The sequence below is a fragment of the Pinus tabuliformis genome, chromosome 2_2 (genome assembly GCF_031772625.1).
Source record: "Pinus tabuliformis cultivar Carrire ecotype Pingquan chromosome 2_2, CPIR1, whole genome shotgun sequence".
NCBI lineage: Eukaryota > Viridiplantae > Streptophyta > Pinopsida > Pinales > Pinaceae > Pinus > Pinus tabuliformis.
The window spans coordinates 288,180,946-288,202,357 of record NC_142300.1 but is presented as its reverse complement, the minus strand read 5'-3'; the positions used below and the strand labels follow the sequence as shown (position 1 = coordinate 288,202,357).

General features: G+C 42.1%; 1 protein-coding gene across 1 annotated transcript in view; it reads left to right on the top strand.

The window, feature by feature from the left end:
* LOC149192458 (tail-anchored protein insertion receptor WRB-like protein) overlaps positions 1-21,412 on the top strand; it is a 117,981-nt gene that overhangs the window by 61,509 nt on the left and 35,060 nt on the right. The window contains exon 2 of the mRNA XM_089406394.1: positions 21,200-21,279. Within this exon, the coding sequence (XP_089262520.1) occupies positions 21,200-21,279 (80 nt within the window). The remainder of the gene's footprint in view (positions 1-21,199; positions 21,280-21,412) is intronic.

Below are 21,412 nucleotides of genomic sequence, written 5' to 3'. Positions count from 1 at the left end.
TACCCCTAGTCAATCTTGGGAATCCATCTCCATGGATTACATGTCGGGCCTTCCTTCTACTAAGCATGGCAACGACTGTGTTTTTGTGGTCGTTGACAGATTCTCGAAGATGGCCATTATGGCAGCCTGCAAGAAGAATATCACAGCAGAAGCCACTGCTAAACTCTTCTTTGAATGAGTGTGGGTACACTTTGGGATCCCACAGTCTATCATCTCAAATCGAGACAACAGGTTCCTCAGTACATTTTGGTCTAGTCTCTGGTCGATGCTGGACACCAAGCTCATTAAGTCCACAACTTTCCATCCCCAAACTGATGGCCAGACAGAGGTCGTCAACAGGATGATTGTACACATTCTGCGCATGTACAACTCAAAGCATCCACGCACTTGGGATGAAAGCCTCCCCTATGTCCAACGTACAATAACCGGGCTCTCCATAGCTCGATTGGTCAAAACCCTTTTAAGGTGGGCTTGGGATTCCAGCCACTATGTCCCATTGATGTGGCCATACCATTTGCAGCTACTCAGGCATATTCGGCTCATGTCCAGTCCGTAGCCGACAAGGCAAACAACTTCATTGAGCACATCCAACACATCCGCCAGCAGGTCCATGACATTCTGGAGAAATCAAATGCCAAGTACGAGTAGCGACATGATCAACATCGGGTGCTTCGCAAGTTTCGGGTGGGTGATAAAGTCTGGTTGCATTTGAAGAAGGAACGCCTTATTGGAGCCTATCAAAAACTCATACCACTCTGATATGGTCCTTACAGCATTACCAAGGTTGTGGGAGACGATGCATTTGAGCTCAACATTTCCCCATTCCTTGGCCTGCACCCAGTGTTCCATGTGGGCCACCTTGGACCATACTTCCCACCATTGCTAGACACATCAGACATTGCAGAACAACTCACACCTACAGAGTTAAATCCAGACTGCATGGAACAAGCCACAACTGATCGAATCATGGACATGCAGATCAAGAACACCCGATAGCAAAGGATCCAACTATATCGAGTTGTCAAAGCAGGCCAACTCCTTCACGAGGGCAAGTGGCTTAGTAGGGACCAAGTTCAACGAAGTTTCCTCTTCTCATGGAGGAACTCAACAAAATGGGGACCATTGCTTCCTAAGGGGGGGAGGAATGATCCAGGTGGATATTGGTGGCCACCTGCCTACTCCACTGGGACCCCCAACATTGTTTCTTTTAGTTTCCTTATTTGTAGCACAATTTACTATTTTTGGCAGTTTTTGGGTCCTGAACTTCCAGAGTCATTTGAGGCCTAAACAACGTTTTTTAGGAAAACGGGGGCCAACATGGGTCATAGACCGATGTTGGCCACTCGAAAGTTGTATTCCTCGGATTTATCTTTCTAATGAGGTATTGTGCGCGTCAAACGGAGATCATATGCCAAAGTTACGACCCCGAGAAGTTGATGTACCAATTTACCACCAAACGGGGCCCATAATTTGGCGCTTCATCTCCTAGGGTTTGGTTTTTGGATGTTTAAGGTTTTCCATTGTTTCTCAAAGGCCTTTGAGCCTCATTGTAACATAGTTCAGAGGCATGTAGCCGCCACATCTCTTCTTAGTGATAAACTACCATCGCCAAAGCTACTCTTATTTCCATTCTGTTTGTAAGCATACTTCAGTATTTGATATTAATGAAATGAAGTGTTCTTTTTGCTGCATCTCTGTATTTATGGTTATATCTATAATTTTTTTCATTCCTGTTTCAATTTGGATCAATTTCAAGGAAAATTTCACATGGTATCAGAGCTAGTTTGATAGATCAGTGGCTCAGAGACGAAGAGGGAGAAATTTGCAGTTCAAAGGGAGCAACAACACAATTTCTCCAGATTTGCGTAGAGCTAGCCAGGTAGTTCAAACTGCTAGGCAGAGGGGTCGATTTTCTAGTGCAGGTGGCAGGAAATTTCACAGAGCCCAGTAGCAGTTCTAACAGGCAGTGGTGAAGCCAGAAACAGTTCCGGTGAAGCAGATTAGTGAATTCGAAGGGCAGATTTGGGTGTGGTGATTTTGCAGCTAGACCAACAGTGGTAGATCAACGCTGGGTGGAAGAGAAATAACACACACGGAGGATTTTTCTCAAAGGATTTCCAGATCTAGTTTTAGGAGGAAATCCAAAATTTCTAGTTGTAGAGGCAGAACCAGAAAGCAGGACTGCTCATTCCAGAGAGGAGTGCGAATTGCAGAGCAAGTAGCCAAGCAAGAGAGGAAGAGATTCCTGTTTATTTCCCAGTTGTGAGTTTTGTAGAAAATGGCCTCAACAGGACTTCAAGATTAGGATAGTTTAGATGGAGCTTCAAATTATATTATCTGGAAAGACAAAATGTCTTTTCTGCTAGATGAGAGGTCATATGTAGATAGAGTTGTAGCAGTATCGACAAACCGACAACGCCTAGAGAATTACAATAAGGAGATGGCCAAGGTGAAGCAGTTGATTCTCGATGGAGTTCGAGATCATGTAGTCTCACACATTGTGGCCAAGAATATGGCCAAAGAGATGTGGGATGCTCTCGTAGCACTATACCAGAATCCTTCGGAGAACCAAAAGATGTTCCAGAAGGAGAAGTTGAGGACCACTAAGATGCAAAAGGGAGGAGTTACCCCCTACCTCACCAGGATTCAGGATATCCAAAATGTGCTTGCTGTAGTTGGAGAGACACCCCAAGACGACGAGATCTGCTACCTGGTTGGGATTGATTGTGGGTAGATTTCACGCAGGAGGAGATGTGGCTTGCTCTTGTCAAGAGTAGGTGGTAGCAACAAAGGATCGAAGAGTGTGAAGGAGGAGAACGTAGCCCTTGCATCGAAGGGAAAGGCAAAGAAAGGTCCCAGTCAGGGACAAGGCTCATAGGGAGGAGAGAAGAAGAAGAAGGATCTGTTGAAGATCAAATGCTTCAGGTGTGGTGAATTTGGTCACTACAGTACCTAGTGTCCTTAGAGGAAGAAGGACAAGAAGGAGAAGCAGGAGTAGGCAGGGGCTTTGGTAGAGATTGATCATTTGTCCTCTAGGTTGGAAGAAGATTTCGCTTTGTGTACAACTATACCTCCAAGAGAGAGGTGGGAAGACATTGAGCTCTAGACTATAGAGTTGCACGCAGAGTTGGGCAGGATCCTTCGAGGAGAGCATTGGACCTGTGTTGAACATCATACAAGTGTTTCCTCTTGGATCAATACCCTTGCTATAAGGGCCCACAATATTCAGTAGCAGATAGATCAATGTTGAGGATGGTGCAGTCAGATCTTGAAGGATAGTTGCAGTCAATACTGAGGGGCACAAAGTAGTGGTAGCGCAGACAGTTACTCAGTGGATAGTGCAGAGGCTAGTAGTAGTCAAAGGCTCAGGAAAGAGTTGCAGAGCCACTCCACTGTCCAGTGGCACAATTGATTAAGAGTTTGGTTCATAGTTGCAGGAGTTGCAGTGGCAGTAGCAACATGAGATCAGTTGTAGCGCAGAGTAGAGTTGGCAGCAGTACAGGGTATATAGTGCAGTGTCAGTAGCAGCGCAAATGCGGGATGGTTCAGCTCAGAGTAGCAGATGAATCAAAGTTGTGCAGTAGTTGGTGGGCAGTGGCAAGTTGTCACAATTGTCAGACATCAACAATGTGTATGGGAGGATGTTATGAGATCGTCTAGAACACCTTCCTCGCTAAGAGGGAGTGTTAGTTTTTGATGGTTGGGTAGCATCAAACAGGTGTTCTAGTCTTGACTTTGGTCAGAGAGGCTTAGAAACACAAGAACTCCAAAACCCAGAAAAAGTTTAAGGAGAAACACCTAGAGATGCCTTAATTAAGTTAATTAGTCAGTAATTAAATTTTTCCTAAGTCTAACTTAGGAAAAATGATTAATTAACAGGAATTAATTGAGAAAGGTGAGATTTTTCTAGAAACTCACATGGATCGACTTAGAGATAATCTTAGTCGTTGATGAGGATTTAATCATGGCTGTTGGTTAGCCAACGAGAGATTATAAAATGAGGTCAATGGGGTTGGAGCTAAATACACCAGTGATCAAGGCAGATCGAATTTCTCAGAGTGCAGTGTTCAGCTAGAGAAGAAGTCAAGCCAGTGATCGAGTGGCAATGACTAAGGGAGCAACGTAGTGACTGAGGGAGCAGAGAGTCATTTCCAATAGAGTTTCTCAGCCGCAGAGAAACAATAGTTGGGAGGCTGAGTTATTTTTGTAGAGAGGCCGAGAAACTAGAGGGAGCAGCCAGAAACTCCAATTCGAAGTGTCGGGAAGAGATCGTTTCAGTTGCAGGATGTCGAGAGATCACCTGAAAAGCATAGCAAGTCACTTCCAAGGTCAAAGGGAGGTAGGACGACTCATCCTAAGCCAACTAGCAGGAAAGGCAAATTATTTGGGTCAAGCAATGCACATTTTTGGCCAGTGAGTGTTGCCGGGAGGAAGTGCGAGCAGGGTTAGAGGGGCCAAGTTTGGTTGCAGAAGGGAGGAATTTCCTCCAAATAATTTTGGCAGTATATTTTGCTAGAGGATAGCCAGTTTGGCATCCAAATTTGTACTCAGAATTTTTGTTGCTGCATAATTATTATTTATTAATAATAAAACACTCATTTACAACATCGGTTTCCCACATTGAGTTTTTCCGGGGACAATTGTCCAAAAATAACGATGTCATATTTTTGTGTGTGTGCTCTATATTTCTTAGCTTTCTAGCATTTTATTGTTTCTTAGCAGCAGAGAAACAATAGTTGGGAGGCTGAGCAACTAGTGCCAGCAGCCAGAAACTCCAATTCCAAGTGTCGGGAAGAGATCGTTTTAGGTGTAGGATGCCGAGAGATCACCCAAAAAGTAGAGAAAGTCACTTCCAGGGTCAAAGGGAGGTAGGACAACTCATCCCGAGCCAACTAGCAGGAAAGGCGAATTATTTGGGTGAAGCAGTGCACATTTCTGGCCAGTGAGTGTTGTCGAGAGGAAGTGCGAGCAAGTTAGAGGGGCCAAGTTTGGTTGCAGAAGGGAGGAATTTCCTCCAAATAATTTCGGATGTATATTTTGCTAGACGATAGCTAGTTTGGCATCCAAATTTGTACTCAGAATTTTTGCCGTTGCATAATTATTAATAATAAAACCCTCATTTACAACATCGGTTTACCCACATTGAGTTTTTTCGAGGATAATTGTCCAAAAATAACGGTGTCATATTTTTGTGTGTGTGCTCTATATTTCTCGGCTTTCTAGCATTTTATTGTTTCTTAGCAGCAGAGAAACAATAATGGGGAGGCCGAGTTATCTCTGTAGAGACGCCGAGCAAATAGTGCCAACAGCCAAAAACTCCAATTCCAAGTGTCGGGAAGAGATCATTTCAGTTGTAGGATGCCGAGAGATCACCCAAAAAGCAGAGAAGTCACTTCCAGGGTCAAAGGGAGGTAGGACGACTCATCCCGAGCCAACTAGCAGGAAAGGCGAATTATTTGGGTGCACATTTCTGGCTAGTGAGTGTCGCCTGGAGGAAGTGTGAGCAAGGTTAGAGGGGCTTAGTTTGGTTGCAGAAGGGAGGAATTTCCTCCAAATAATTTCGGCAGTATATTTTGCTAGAGGATAGCCAGTTTGACATCCAAATTTGTACTCAGAATTTTTGCTGCTGCATAATTATTAATAATAATACCCTCATTTACAACATCGGTTTTCCCACAATGAGTTTTTCCGGGGACAATTGTCCAAGAATAACGATGTCATATTTTTGTGTGTGCTCTATATTTCTCAGCTTTCTAGCATTTTATTTTCCGCAACGTATTTTTAATGTGAAGAAATTGCAGTGTGATTAATTTGTTATTTTGTTGTAGAAAAAAAAACTGCATAATTCAATCAGTTAGAAGAATTAATTCTAGTTGCTGCATTTCAAGGAAAATTTCACATTCTCCACCACTCCAAGCTTGTCTTAAAGCCAGATGAACTTGCCCTTCCCCAAGGGCTTGGTGAAAATGTCTGCCAACTGCTCCTCTATAGAAATATATTGGAGCTTGATTGATCCGTTTGGCACTGTGTCTCTAATGAAGTGGTATTTGATCTCAATGTACTTTGACCTGTCGTGAAACACTGGATTCTCCAAGAGTTTGATACAACTCTTGTTATCGCAATGAATCATTGTCGGCTCAAGCTTCTGACCAAACAATCCTATGAGTAGCTTCCAAAGCCATTTGGCTTCACAACTAGCTAGATTGGCTGCCATGTACTCTGCCTCACTGAGGTCTGCTTCCCATTGAATCAGGAAATCACTGTTGACCCCAAACTAAAGCAACACCTAGAGGTGCTCTTTCGATCTGTATCATTGCCTGCCTAGTTTGAATCTGAGTACCCTTGAAACCTGACACCATGACCACCAAGGTACTGCAATCCACATCCTACTATGCCTTGCTAATATCTGAGCATGTGCTTTGTTGCAACACAGTGAACCTTCCTTGGTTCCACCATGAATTGGCTTAGGGTGTTAACAACAAAGCTGGTGTCTGGTCGAGTGTTGACCATATACATCAATGAGCTAATCAACTGCCTGTACTGTATGGAGTTTGCTAACTCTGAAACTGAAGAATCTATATTCTTCAGGTTGGTCACCATAAGAGTGGCCATCGATCAACTGTCCTCCATTCCGAATCTCTTTAGGATCTCTAGAGTGTACTCCTATTTGAAGAAGATCTCGCCCTATTGCTGCCAATAAAGTCCCATAAAGTAATGCATCGACTTGATATCCTTCATCTCAAATTTTGACGCCAGATTTGACTTGGAACCCACAATTTTTCTCTTTGCACTTGTCAAAATGAGATCATTCGCGCACAAGACCAAAATGAGGGGCTCTGATCCATCAATAAGAAGTATAGGCTGGGATTTGCCTCACTCTTGGTGAAGTCTATGCCCTGTAGATCCTAAAGAGATTCGGAATGGAGGACAGTTGATCCAATCCAACTTTGTCATCTGGAAGGCCAGGATCTTGTCCGTTCTGGATAGACATCGCATCAAGGCCTTCGCCTTGAGAACCGTGGCTGTCCCAGTCGACCCAGCTGATAATGAAAGGTATGAGGATGCGATGGCCAAGGAAAAATGCATAATCCTTGATGGGGTCAAGGATCATGTGGTTTAACATATTGCCGAGAAGAATACAACAAAGGAAATGTGGGACACCTTGATGACATTGTATTAGGGCACTTCCGTGCAGAGGAAGATGCTACTGGAGAATTAGCTGCAATCGTACCATGTGCAAAAAGGGGAGCAGATAGATCACTTCCTCGGCAGGTTGCAGGAGATCTGGGACCAACTGACTTCCATAGGGGCCACCCCAGAACAGGAGTTGATGGTGAGAACTGCCCTGAACACAGTCTCCGAGGAGTGGGAGACATTCGTCCAAAGCATTTTGGGCAGAGTGAATCTTCTAGGATGGGAAGAATTGTGGGCAACTCTTCGTCAAGAAGAGATCAGACGGCTGACCAAGGCGGGAAGCAGCAACAAAGGAGCCTGGCTCAAGAAAGAGGAGGAACAAGATGCAACTTTGGCATCTGTGGGGTAGCAGGGGAAGAAGAAGAAAAAGGACCTCTCCAAGATAAAGTGCTTCAACTGTGGGGAACTGGGCCATTATGGAACCCAGTGTCCTAGGAAGAAGAATAAGGGAGAGGCGTCTGACTCCAAGGCAGCACCAGCGAAGGCGGAAAAGGAGATAGAGGATGATGACGATTGTGCCATGAGTACTCATGTACCTCTAGAGAAGAGGTGGGGTGACATTGAGCTGTAGTTAGAAGGACTACAAGAGATGAGGGGCAGGATCCTTGAGGTACCCAAACTCTTGGATCATATCCGGCTACGGGAGCCTTGAAGTGACAGTAGCAGGATGGCAGATGTCGGTAGAAGCGGATGCGGATGGAGCGATAGAGAGTGCTAGAGTGCAGTAGTCCCAGGCGGCGCAGAGAGGGTTGTAGCAGTGCGAGAGGCACAAAGGAGGTTGCAGCAGTGCAAGAAGGCATAGAGGTGCTTGCAGCAGTGCGAGAGGCACAAAGTTGTTGCAGCAGCGCATAGGCAACAGAGGGAGCACAGGATAGTGGCAGAGAGAGCTTCAACATCAGGAGGGTTTCTAGCTTGACAAGGATGTCAGTAGTTGGGTAGATCAGTTACCATCGTCTCAGTAAATAAGTTGCAGTGCAACAGTAGCAGTGGTAGTGCTATGGGCAGCACGATGCAACATGATGAGAGAGGGTTGCAGTGCAGATACAGTGTTCGGAGGAAGGACCAACAATAGCATAGATGCAGAGGAGTTGCAGTACAAATGTAGCAGTGGCAGTGGTAGAGCCATGAGCAGCAGTACAGGATGCAACAGTGCAGAGGATGTTGGGCAAGAAGGCCAAGCATCAACACAGGTACCAGTGCTGGATGATCAGGGTGATGCTCAGTGGTGGAGTATTACTAGAGCACATTCCTCGCTAAGAGGGAGTGTTGATTTGGGGTAGCATCGGATGTGCTCTAGCCGTGAAAATTGGTGGAGAGGCTAAAGCACATGAGGTCTCCAAGACCCATTAATGGTTTGGGGAAATTCTACTCGGTGAAGGAGATATTAAAATAATTAATATTTTTAATGGGTTCCTAAGTCTAAACTTAATAAAATAAAAATATTAATGGGTATTAATATAAAACTGGGTTAGAAGGTTCAGAATGACATGGATCAAGCCAAATCTAATCTTAGCCGTTGATTAGAGATGTAATCTTGGCTGTTGAAGACTCAACAAAAAAAGTATAAGAGGAGGCTTGAGGGTCAGTTGGAGATACACCAGAGTGATCAGTGAGTTTGATTTCTAGAGCGGGGTTCGCTAAGAGAAATCGAACCAATGATCAGTATTGCAGTGAGGGGCAGTGAGTGCAGAGGCAGATAGGCAGAGATAGTGCCGAAGACCAACGCAAAGGTAGAGAGGCAGACACAGAGGCCAGGATGGCTGATGCAGTGCTTCAGAGTGGGCTGGAGAGGGTTTCGTGTGGCAGACTTTCAGAATATCTGCTTCCAAAGAGAGGTATTGCTTCCAGATTTTTTTATGTTTGTCGAGTGAGCCAGTTTGGCACTCAGTGTACTCAAGAAAAGCTGCTTAATAGTAAAACCCTTAGAACTGCTCCACTGGTTTTCCCAAGTTGGGTTTTTCCGGGGACGATTGTCCAAAAATAACGGTGTCACTTGTGTGTTTGTTTATTTCTTTCAGCTGTTGATCTGTAGATGTTTGAAACTATATTGTGTTTATTTCAGTGTTTATATGGTTAAATAACTTGTTAGTAATTAAACAAGTAGGTGAAATAAACCAGAGAATATAGATAAAATTTCTAACGGGTAATACTTAGAAATTTCAACAAGAAACCCCTACTGCAATTACTGGTTTACAATCTCCTACTTGTTCTTTACATTAACAAGTTATTTAATTGCATAAACATCGAAGTAAACACTATTGTAACCTTCACAAATATACATATCATGCACTGAAAATAGAACGAGACAAATACACAAGGGACACCGTTATTTTTGGACAATTGTCCCCGGAAAAACCCAATTCGGGAAAACCGATGCAACATATAGAGGGTTTGTATTATTAAGCAGATTTCGTGAATACAACTAGGGTGCTAGAAATGGCTCACCCAACAGAGAATATCCTCGACAGTGGTACCTCTATCCGGAGATAGATACTCTGGTAAATCAACAACTGGATGATCAAACCCCACAACGACTCTCGCTGTTCCCTATGCTGGATAACGAATTCTTTCCAAACACTGCTCTAGAACTGCGTCACTCCTCCAGGAGCTGCGTCATCCTCTCCCGGCTCGGAATTTGCTGATCTGCTCCCAGTCTGCCCCACATAATCTCGCCAGCGCTGCCTCTTTGCTATGTATTCTTCAACCTCGGATGAAAATCCATTGCTGAACTGCCCCTCACTGCAACTTTGATCACTAACTCGATTTCCTTAGCAAACCTCGCCCCAGAAAATCGAATTCTTTGATCACTTGGTGTGTCTCCAACTGACCCTCAAGCCTCTTCTACTACTTTTCTTGTTGGCGAATCAAAGACCGAGATTAAGTCCCTAATCAACAAAAATATTAAAAATATTAATTATTTTAATAACTCCTCATCCGGGTGGAATATCTCCAAACGATTTCTAGGTCTTGGAGATCTCATGTGCTGTAGCCTCTGCACCAATTTTCAAGGCTAGAGCACATCTGATGCTACCTAAAATCAACACTGGGGTGCCTGTATGGAGTGGTGATGACCACTTGGACCCCTTCCTCTACCTCAATGATATGCTTGAAGCCCCTATTAGGTGGCCTCCCTGATGGAATGGATCTAAACACCTTTTGATATTTCTGCAATAAAGTTGTAATGTTTGCTGGATACTGCAGACTTCTTCTCTGACACTCTGCACTCTATTGCCCACTCAATATCTCCATGTCGAAAGATTCCCTCCATCTTATTTGATGTCACCATCTTGGGAGGATAGGTGTGCATGCCTCTTAGCACCACCTTTTTGCCATCCTTCATAAACTCCATCTCCATCTGCTGGTAATATGTGGTGTATCACCCAATAGAGATAAGCCATTGAACTCCTAGCACTACATTATTGTCATGAACATTAGTCACAAAGAAGTCATTTGTGACAGTGTAGTTCCCCATTGTCAAGCTCATCTTGGGGATCATCCTGTTGCATTGCATGAATTTGTTTCCTAGTATGGCTATGGAGATTCACAGTGTTGTTAAAATCGCGATTTTTTCCCCTTCACGATCAAATCGCGATTTTTACCCATAAAAATCGGCAATTTTTTTTATACACGATTTTTTTCGAAAAAATCGCGATTTTTTCGAAAAAATCGCGATTTTTAAGGAAAAAATCGCAGATGGTCGGGGCAGCGGGCTTTTAATAGGCAAAAGTTTAGATATTAAAAAAATTGAAAAAAAATGAAAAAAAATGAATATTTTTGTGCCAAACGATTTTTTCCCGATTTTTTCCGATTTTTTCCCGATTTTAACGATTTTTTCCGCTTTTTTCCCGGCGCCGATTAAATCCCGATCGCGCTTTTTACAACATTGATGGAGAACCCCTCAAACTCTATGGTGGCTAACCCTCTCCTGGATACATAGCCAACATCAATAAAATTGTGGGTGGCCCCATCATCAACCAAAACTGTTGCCCTTTGCCCTTGTATAGTCCCTTGAATCCTAAGAGTGAGATATTGAGGAATGCTCGTAACTGTAGCAATGACACTACTCTTTTCTCCCTCTGGAGGCTACTCGCACTCCATCTCTCTAAGTTCCTCCTGTGACTGCTCCTGCTCATCCTCCTCGTCCTCACTGTTGGAGAACACCTCGATATAGTGAGCCTTTCCCTTTGCGGTGCATTGATGCCCTAGTGCCCAAGGTTCTTGGCATGTGAAACATAGCCTTCTTCTCCTAAGATCTCTTCTAGTCTCCTCATCAAGCTGGTTTCTTTCGGTCCACTCCTTTTGAGGAGGTCTGGTGGTGGGAAGGTAGGTCTAGTGGTTGCTCTAGTCTTTAGAATTGCATCCTGCAAATCCCTTGTTCTGCTGATTGTATCCTGCAAAGAAGTAGGCTTGTAAGACCTCACTAATCCTCGTAGAGGTTCAAACAATCCTTCAACAAATAGCATACTTCTCCTGGCCTCTAACAGATCTGGTACGATCACTGACAACCTCAAAAATTTTGATATGTAATGCGTCCTAAATACAACTCTGGATCCTTTTGATCAAATTTTTCTATTACCCTTTGAGCAAAGTCCTCATAAGTGGTTACATTGGCATGTCCCAAGGTGCTTAAGCCATGGTACCACCAATCATGCGCTTCTCCCTCTAAATGCAAGGTGGCCAACTTAATGGCATCTGCTTCAGTTACTTGGTTCAGCTGAAAATAAGTATCAAGTTTTTGGATCCATGCCCTTGTTGTACATCTAGTAGAACCATCAAAATTTGGAAGGGTCAGCTTCCCAACAGTTCACTGCAATTCTATGTTTTGTGTAGTTGCTCCTCCAGCCCCTTTGCTCTTGTTACCACTTTTCAAGAGACAAAAATCCTTGAAAGTGATTGCATCTTGGAAGCCATCTCCCATGGATTTGTATTCCTGAAAATAATCTCCCAATGGCATGTCTTCTTGATCCGCTGGTTTTGCTGTACTGGCAGGAAGAAATTTAGGCTTAGTGGGTCGAGATGTCCCACTATAAATCCGAGGGTTGCTTTGGGGATTGGTTATTGCAATATTATGAGATGTCCCTACTCCTCCAACATATGAGTCCCCATTGTTGCCTTTGTTCCAGTTTTGTTGTCTCATTTCTTCAACCATTTCCTTCTGCCCCTTTGCCAAGTCATTTAGAGCTTTCAAAAGGCTATGAAATGCTGCCTCTTCTTTATCTGAACCTATCATGTTGATCTCCTTTGATGTAGTAAGAGCTTCTTTATGCAACGGTGAGTCTGGGGTTCTGGATCTATTTGCAACACTCTTTCTTTGCTCCTGTACCTGTGCCTCCTATATGTCATGTTCTGAAAATTCTCTGAGGTCATACATGTTGAATCGATACCACAGCTGGCCAAGACCATTCTCTAATACCACTGTAATGTTCCCAAGCAAAAATTCATACAAATTTCTTAAAGATTTTTAAAACTTTTTCCTTGACATCTTTCTTCAAACAATTAATGTGCAAACTTAACAAACTTATGGTAGAACACCTTCAACAAATTTACTCAGACTTTCGTCAAACATGTCATAAACAAAATAAGAGAAATATAGGAGATATCTGAGTCAAGTCTGAACTTTATTTGAGAATGATTTTCAAGGATTACAATGCAAACTGAGATCCTGGAACCTTGCTTCGGCTGATACAGAGGCAAATATCTCTTGTTTCACTGATATTACAACACTTGGAGATTGTACTTCAGCACATATAGAGTCAACTTGCCCCCCTGGTCAATGTACCTTGGCTCTTGAATGAAAAGTCTACTAGAATATTTCAATCTGCTACAGGAAAATGACTGATATGCCAAGAATGTATCTCCAGCAAATACAAAATTGAATCTCAGAGAAATGATCAAAATCTGCTCCAGGCTTGATGAATTCGGCCAACTGATCTGAAGGTGGGAACAATAGTAAATACATAGTTCCAAGTAGAGAGTTACCCTTAGGGAACTCAGTCTCTTAGTGTAGTTGAATTCGGCACTCTGATTCAAGGAGAAATTCGGCCTATGAATAACTTGTATGAGTGCCAAACCTCTGAGATCACCAAGTTCGTACTTCTCCTGCAAACTCAGATGTATTTGATGATTGATCTTACGAGGAAGATGTTTATTTGCTGAAGATATCTCTGTGTACAAGATGCTGATCACCCACAGAACTCGAACCTCTTAATTTCAATGATTCAACAACCACATGACAATGAATTTATGAAGGACTCGACCCTATCTCTCTGTGCAAGAAATCTGAAATTCACTGAGTCAGACTGTTGAAATATGGCAGCTTCAGTCAGTATTTTTTTCTAGTAAAAACATCAAGTTGGCCCCAAGCTGCCCCTCTTCAAGTCGTCCCAGTGATGAAGAGACATGAATTTTCACCTCATGCAAACCACTATAAATATAAGTCGATTTGAGATCTTTTTGTCACATCCACAACAAACCGACCATCAAGAAGCAAGGCCTCTATACTCCGCGGCCTACCCCTGGACCTTGGGAATCCATCTCCATGGATTACATGTCGGGCCTTCCTTCTACTAAGCATGGCAATGACTGTGTTTTTGTGGTCGTTGACAAATTCTTAAAGATGGCCATTATGGTGGCTTGCAAGAATAATATCATAGCAGAAGCCACTGCTGAACTCTTCTTCGAACGAGTGTGGGTACACTTTGGGATCCCATAGTCTATCATCTCAGATCATGACAACAGGTTCCTCAGTACATTTTGGTCCAGTCTCTGGTTGATGGTGGACAACAAGCTCACTAAGTCCACAACTTTCTATCCCCAAATTGATGCCAGACAGAGGTTGTCAACAGGATGATCATACACATTCTGCGTATGTACAATGCAAAGCATCCACGCACATGGGATGAGAGCCTCCTCTATGTCCAACACAACTATAATCAGGCTCTCCACAACTCGACTGGCCAAAACCCTTTTCAGGTGGGCTTGGGATTCCAACCTCTATGTCCCATTGATGTGCCCATACCATTTGTAGCTACTTAGGCAGATTTGGTTCATGTCTAGTTCGAAGTCGACAAGGCAAACAACTTCATTGAGCACATCCAACACATCCACCAACAGGTCCATGACATATTGGGCAGAGCCAATGCTAAGTACAAGCATCGACATGATCAACATCAGGTGCCACACAAGTTCCAGGTGTGCGACAAAGTTTGGCTGCATTTGCAAAAGAAGCGCCTCGCTGAGCCTCACCGCAAGCTTTGCCCGCTCCAATATGGGCCATACACCATCACCAAGGCAGTAGGGGACAATGCCTTCGAGCTCAGTATTCCACCATTCCTTGGTCTGCACCCAGTGTTCAATGTGGATCGCCTTCGACCCTACTTTCCACCATTGTTGAACACATCCGACATTGCAAAACAACTCACACCTATAGAATTAAATCCATACTGCATGGAACATGCCACAGCTGATCAGATCATGGACTCACAGATCAAGAACACTCGACAACAAAGGATTCAATTATATCGAGTTTTCAAAGCATGCCAACTCCTTCACAAGGGCAAGTGGCTCACTAGGGACCAAGTTCAGCAGAAGTTTTCTCATCTTATGGAGGAACTCAACTCAATGGGGACCATTGCTTCCTAAGGGAGGAGGAATGATCCAGGTGGATATTGGTGGCCACCCACCTATTCCACTTGGATCTCTACCATTGTTTCTTTCAGTTTTTCAGTTTCCTTAATTGTAGCACAATTTACTATTTTTGGCAATTTTCTGGGTCCTGAACTTCTGAAGCCGTTTTGAGGCCCTAAACAACGTTTTTTTGCAAAATAACTGGTCGCGAATGATATTGTAACTTGGTATTCGATGTCAGCAGTTGTAGTCCTCGGATAGATATTTTTAACGAGGTATCGTGTGCGTCAAATGGAGATAGTATGCCAAAGTTACGACCTCAGGAAGTTGATGTACCAATTTATGCCAACGGGGCCCATAGTTTGGCGTTTCATCTCCTAGGGTTAGGTTTTTGGATGTTTAGGGTTTTCCATTGTTTCTCAATAATAAATAGGCTTCCAAGCCATTGTAACACAATTCAGAGGCAAGTAGCCGCCACATCTCTTCTCAGAGATAAGCTACCATCGCCCGAGCTAGTTTATTTCCATTCTGTAAGTAAGCATATTTCAGTTCCTTGATATTAATGAAATGAAGTTTTATTTTTGCTGCATCTCTGTGTTTATGGTTATACCCGTAATTTGTTGCGTTCTTGTTTAAATTCGGATCAACAACATTCACAAATAAAATACCGCGGAAACAATAGCGTTGGAAACTGAGAAAATACTAGCGCACACACAATAAAAATGACACCGTTATTTTTTGGACAATTGTCCCTGGGAAAACCTAACTTGGGAAAACCAGTGCAGCAACTGAGGGTTTTTATTATTAAGCAGCAGTGAGAAATTCTGAGTACAATAATTTGGATGCCGAAATCTGGCTATCTTGCAGAGAAAATATTGGCAAAAATACTAGAGGGAAATTTACCCTCACTCTGGGCAATTTCAACTCTTGACTAGCACTGAAAAGCAAGCTATCCAATTGGGTCTACGCAGGCCCTGCATCACTCTGAAGCTGCTTGCTCTGCGTCACTCTAAAGCTGCTTGCTCTGCGTGTTGCCCAAACTCTCTACTAATCAAGCCGCCCTGCCTGTTGCTGGCCAGGAAAACGTCTCTCCGGCACTCTGGGACTCCTTACCGGCCTCTGGGAATGAAAACGTTTGCGCTCTTCAACAAATTGAAATGCCTTCTTGAGGCTCCGTGCAACCTCTACACAACCTCCTGGAGAAATATCGACCTCTCTACAAATGTACTCGCTGGATTTGGAAAACTTCCTCTAGCCTCACTGTCCTTGCCTCTCTTTGTCTTTGCTTCCTCACTGAAGCTCAAACTCTCCAACAGCTGACTGCTGCTACTTTGGAAAATCGTATTCTCCAAGTGACTCTGGTGTATTCTCCATGACCACATCGATCCCTTCTTATATCTTCCTGTTGTAACTCTAACGGCTAAGATTAAATCTTAATCGATGGCTTAGATCATTTCTGGATCGATCCGTGTGAGTTTCTAGAGAATTCTCATATTGACTTTATTAATTTTGATTAATTAGCCAGTTTTCCTAAGTTTAGTCTTAGGAAATATTAAAAAATTGGTTAATAATCTAATAAAATAATCTCTAGATGGAATTTCTAGAAATGATTTCCGGGTTTTGGAGATCGCTTGTATTCTTGCCTCTCCATCGAATTTCGTGGCTAGAACACATCCGATGCTACTGAAACTAACAATAAGAAAGGCCGTTCGTAAGCATATATGAAAGTTGCTAGGGATGTTAAGCAATAGTGGGGGCGAATTCGTTTGAGATCAAACCCACTCCCTTGAAATTAGCCGACAATATCGACCTAAGAGGATCTCATTTTGCCACTCGGTTCACCTTGACTTCATCACCCTTGAAGGATATTGGCACTAGTCTTCAAGTCCCTCCATCACCTTCCTCTTTCCTATATAAAAAACCCAAACTTTGTTTCACTAAGGCTATTTGTGACATCACCTTGCACTCTTTTGTCCAAGCCCTAGTTATCCTAATAGGGGAGGCCCCCTCGAAACCGAAGGAGAGCCAACCGAAAGAGAGGCAAAGTTAGTGGTTGAGGTGGTAGTGGGTGACTTACTGAGGTTCCACTCAGATTGTGTGGTGTGGTTTGGAGCTTTTATCATTTGAACACACAATTTGAGTGGTAACAGGGGCGACTCCTCATAGATACCAAATCCACTTCCTAGATTTATCAACAAGACTGACTTAAAAAAGTGCGTATTTCACACTCCAACAAATTTGAGGTGAGTAGGGCACAAGGTATTCACTCAACAATCACTTCTTTAAATAACTCAAACCTTTTCTTTTAAGCATTAGATTAGGATTGATTTAGCTTGCTGATTTTCATTGATCTTAGTTATTTAGCAAGCTTTACCTTTGGGGAATTTGATTTAAATTGCTAGATCTAACCAAGGATAGATACAATAATTTATTTTGCATTTCTTACACTTTGTATTTAGTCAAATTGTCTTGTAGATTCGGGATTTAGTTGGTTGTTACATATGAGATCTACTAAAAAATCAGAGATTTCCAATGTTTCTCAAGTAAGTCATACTCAAAAAATCTCTTTAATAACTCTACCATGCTTAATTTTGTCTGTCTTACTGTTTAGAGTGAATTTATTACACTTTTCAACTATATTTTGAAATTTGAAGCTCATCTTTTGAACTGAAAATTTTGGTACTTTGTGCAAGAGGGTTTGAACACATTTTTTGTAAAAACAATTTCCAGCTTGTCGAGAGTTGTCTTTTTCAGCTATTATAGGTTGGTTGAAGCCTCGTTATCCTCAAATCAAGTTTTCAAGCCTTTCCACCTCAAGATATAACATCTAGGAGTGCTATAGCTCTTGTAGGGTGGCTGATTAGGGCTTTATAGGCTGCTTTCCATGTGTTTTATGTAGACCTTTGAGTTACGGGACAAGCTGTTTTGACCTAAAAGCCCTAAACCAATAGTCTAAACAACAAACTAATTGTATATTTGGTTAGGATAACTTCTGTACACCAAAAAAGTCTGGTCATACAATTCAGTAATTTGGTGTCTATTAATCCATTCTTTAGTTTTCTTCTACATAGTTAGATCTTAAACAATTAAACAAATTTTAGGAAGTAACACCACCTCTATTTGACCTCACGTAAGGCACTGGTTTTGTTTGGGATTAATTGAGGTTATATTTGGGACACCTCCCTTGACCATTTAGGAGGTTGTTGGGTCTAAACACTGGGGGCTTGGGCCGAGTTGAGAGTGGGTCCCTGCCCTCTATGTGCCCATATAGTAGGCCTGCCAGGACCTTAGTGACCTTGCTAATTGGATATGTAACAAGACACTTGAGGATCTTTGGTTGTCTAGTATACATCCATGTGCCTGTGGAGAAGAGTATGAAACTGGAGCCTTTAGGAGGGAAGGGAATATTTGTTGGATATAGTGAGACCTCAAAAGCTTACATGATCTTCATACTAGTGTAGAGAAAATCCATTGTGAATAGAGATGTTAAGTTCGAGGAGAACTTGACATCTAGGAAGTCTCATGAGTCGCCACTAGCAGTGACATTGGATGAGGAGCAGGAGGCTTTGACGGGAGAGCAACATGCAAAAAATTCTAGTTCAAGGAATCAAATTTAGGATGGGAGGAGTCAATAGCTCTTTCCAGTTCTATCAGGAGACCTAGGTGGTTTGAGTAGACACTGAGTGATCCTTAGGAGCATGTGGAGGCTCCTAGGAGCACATTTAGGGAGAGCAGGCCTCCAAAAAAGTTTTCTAACTACATGACATTACTGAGTAGCATCATTGAAGAGGCAACAAACCAGGAGGTTTGGAGGAAAGCCATGGTGAAGGATGATGCATGGGACATTGTGCTAGGACCGGAGGGAAAGCCAGTTCCAAGTGGCTCTTTAGGAAGTACCTTCCTTGCTAAGAGGGAGTGTTGATGATAGTAGTGTCAGTTAGGTACTTCCACATAGGTCTAACTGTCTAGATGTGTGTAAGTCGTCCAAAGGACTCTTAACCTTATCAAATTACTTTAATTAAAGGAATTGTTAAATTAATTGACTTTTATAAGAAAAAGTGAGTTAATCTTGTAAAATGCAAAGGTTATTTGCATTAATGAATTAGATAAATCTCGATTGTTGATTTCAAGTGAAATTCAGATATAATATCAACCATCAATCAATTTGGAGATTCGGGTTGTGGATTTAGTCAAAAATATCAAACTTATTAAAAAAAGGCTGGGCTAAGGGAGAAGACACATCTAGTGAGCACAAGACAGCGAGATTGCAAGATCTTGGTGATTGGGTGGAGAGGGACATTAATCCAAGTGTGCAGTGTTGATTTTCCACGAAATTCTGCAACTGCTATGATGAACAATCTGAAATTAATTTCTTTTCACCAAGACATAAAATTTCTCAACAATAGATAAACAGCAGAATAAAACGCAGAGATAAAGAGCACAATCATGCAATTAACACAGTAATTTTTCTTGTGAAACCCAACTGGGAAAACCCTCTCCTTGCTGTAAAATTTAATTGATAGAGTAAATAGATTAAATACAAATCAATCTGTCTATTGAGAACATAGATGTTCTCCTGCTGATCTACCCTAGACTTGCCTGCAAAAAATTTGATCACAGCTCCTACTTCCTTGTGCATTCACTGCCCCCATATCCTAGTGCAGTTTAGGCCCCTGTTATTTAGGAAAAACCTCCTAAAGCCTAGTGCAAACCACCAGGAAGAAAGTTTCTCTATCACAGCGTATTGGCTCCTCCAAAGTACGCACTCTCAACAAGAAGCTCTCTCACACAAACTTGTGCAACAACAATGATTACAAACTTGTGCCTTTGTCTTCCTTTTATCAATTCAATCAATGCATCAGACAGTTTACAAATTTGGAACAACAGTTGTGATTGACTTAGTTAACTGAGTTTGAGCTGAACTCTCTCCAATCATAGATTGGAGTTATAACTCATCCTTGCCTCAATCGAAACTGGAGCGTCCAACTTTTCTTCTTCCAAACTCGAACTGCCACTTGGAGATTCCCTACATTGACCCTCCAACTCTGCGCATGAATTTACTATCTCCACGAACTCACCATGGTAAAAGGAAGACTGATTGTGGTCTCTCTCTGGCTAAGGCACAAGCCAAAGAAGACCTTCTCTCACTACTATTTTCAACACGTGGAGTCCGAGGAAGAGTGCAAGGGGCAGTAGGGGTGAAGGATCTAGATGAATGAGCAAGATTGAAGGACAGGTTTTGGAGGGTTTGATCAGTTGGAAAATATTCAGGTTTTGTTGTAATTGTATTTTCACTGAGAGGGCCATTTTCCCAGTAAGGGAGCCCTTGTATGCTGAAGATCACATTAATGAAACAACATATTTGAGGGTCAGAAATTTATATGTGCATGCGTATGAGATTGGTGTCATTATTTTGCTTTTGCTGTTATCTTTTTATTTACATGTTAAAATCTCAATAGCGCTTTTTATTCAATAGATCTGCAGTAATAACTAAGTTATAGAAAGGAATCTAGTAGGTTAATAAATTGCCAGTTGTTGGGATTAGAAACTAACGCTCCTTGGGGGTGCTGGGCACTGCCGACAGGAGTGATGCACCCTGGGAGCGCGTAGGACCACTGATTGTTTATGATTGTGTTCTTAAGTGAAGAATCTGTGCTCTGAAATGGATTATGCAAGACTTCTATACAATATGTACTGTAGACCTTTGATTTTGTTCTCTCATCAAAATATGGAATATAAGGAAAACTATGTTGGAGTATGTATACTGTATTGAATATATATAATCTGTGTTTCTTTGTTTTCTTCTGAGAATTAAATTGTGATTTTGAATGTTTGGAATTTAATATTTATATATCTGTCAATGTACTTTAATTTAGCAGAAACAGGCATATTACAGCTCCTCTCTGAGACATGGTCATTACAAAGCCCTAACAGTTGATTCTAGTGCAACTGTGTTTCATCCGTCTTACTGGAGCTACATAGTCTCCAGCAGCAGATGCAACCTTTCTTTGGTTTATAAAAAATATGTTTATTCCAATGATAGGAGGCCGTTTAATATTTTCATCTCTATACTCAAGATTGAAGACCAAGCCCTGAAAGACTGAAGTCATTATTAAGTTCCTATGTTTGAAATTTTGAATAAATTTTCAGCTTGTTGACAGTAAAAGCAAGTGGCAGTCATTCTTTCTTTGTTAGGTAAGTGACAATTCCCGAACCTTAATGAAGGTGAAAATATCAAATGCAATTTCAGAGTAGATTTTTAGGTGCAATAGAAAACATTTAAAACTCTTTCTAATATTGAAAAAATGCAGTCAACGATAATTGCACTTAATGCCATTGGTGTGTAAGCATGGTGTTTCTGTTTCACAATCATTTGCAGAAACGAATGATGAACCCAGAAGAAGTTCAAGTTGTGCAAGAAATCAAGCGTCTCCTGAAAGAAGCAAAATCATTATCAACGTAACTATCGATCTTTCCCTTTTTGAAAGCTATATTGTATTCCCTTTTAGAAGATATCTTCCTCTGCATGAACATTTGTATTATTCTGTGGATAATTGTGGCACTCAGTATCATACCATCCATTTTGTATAAG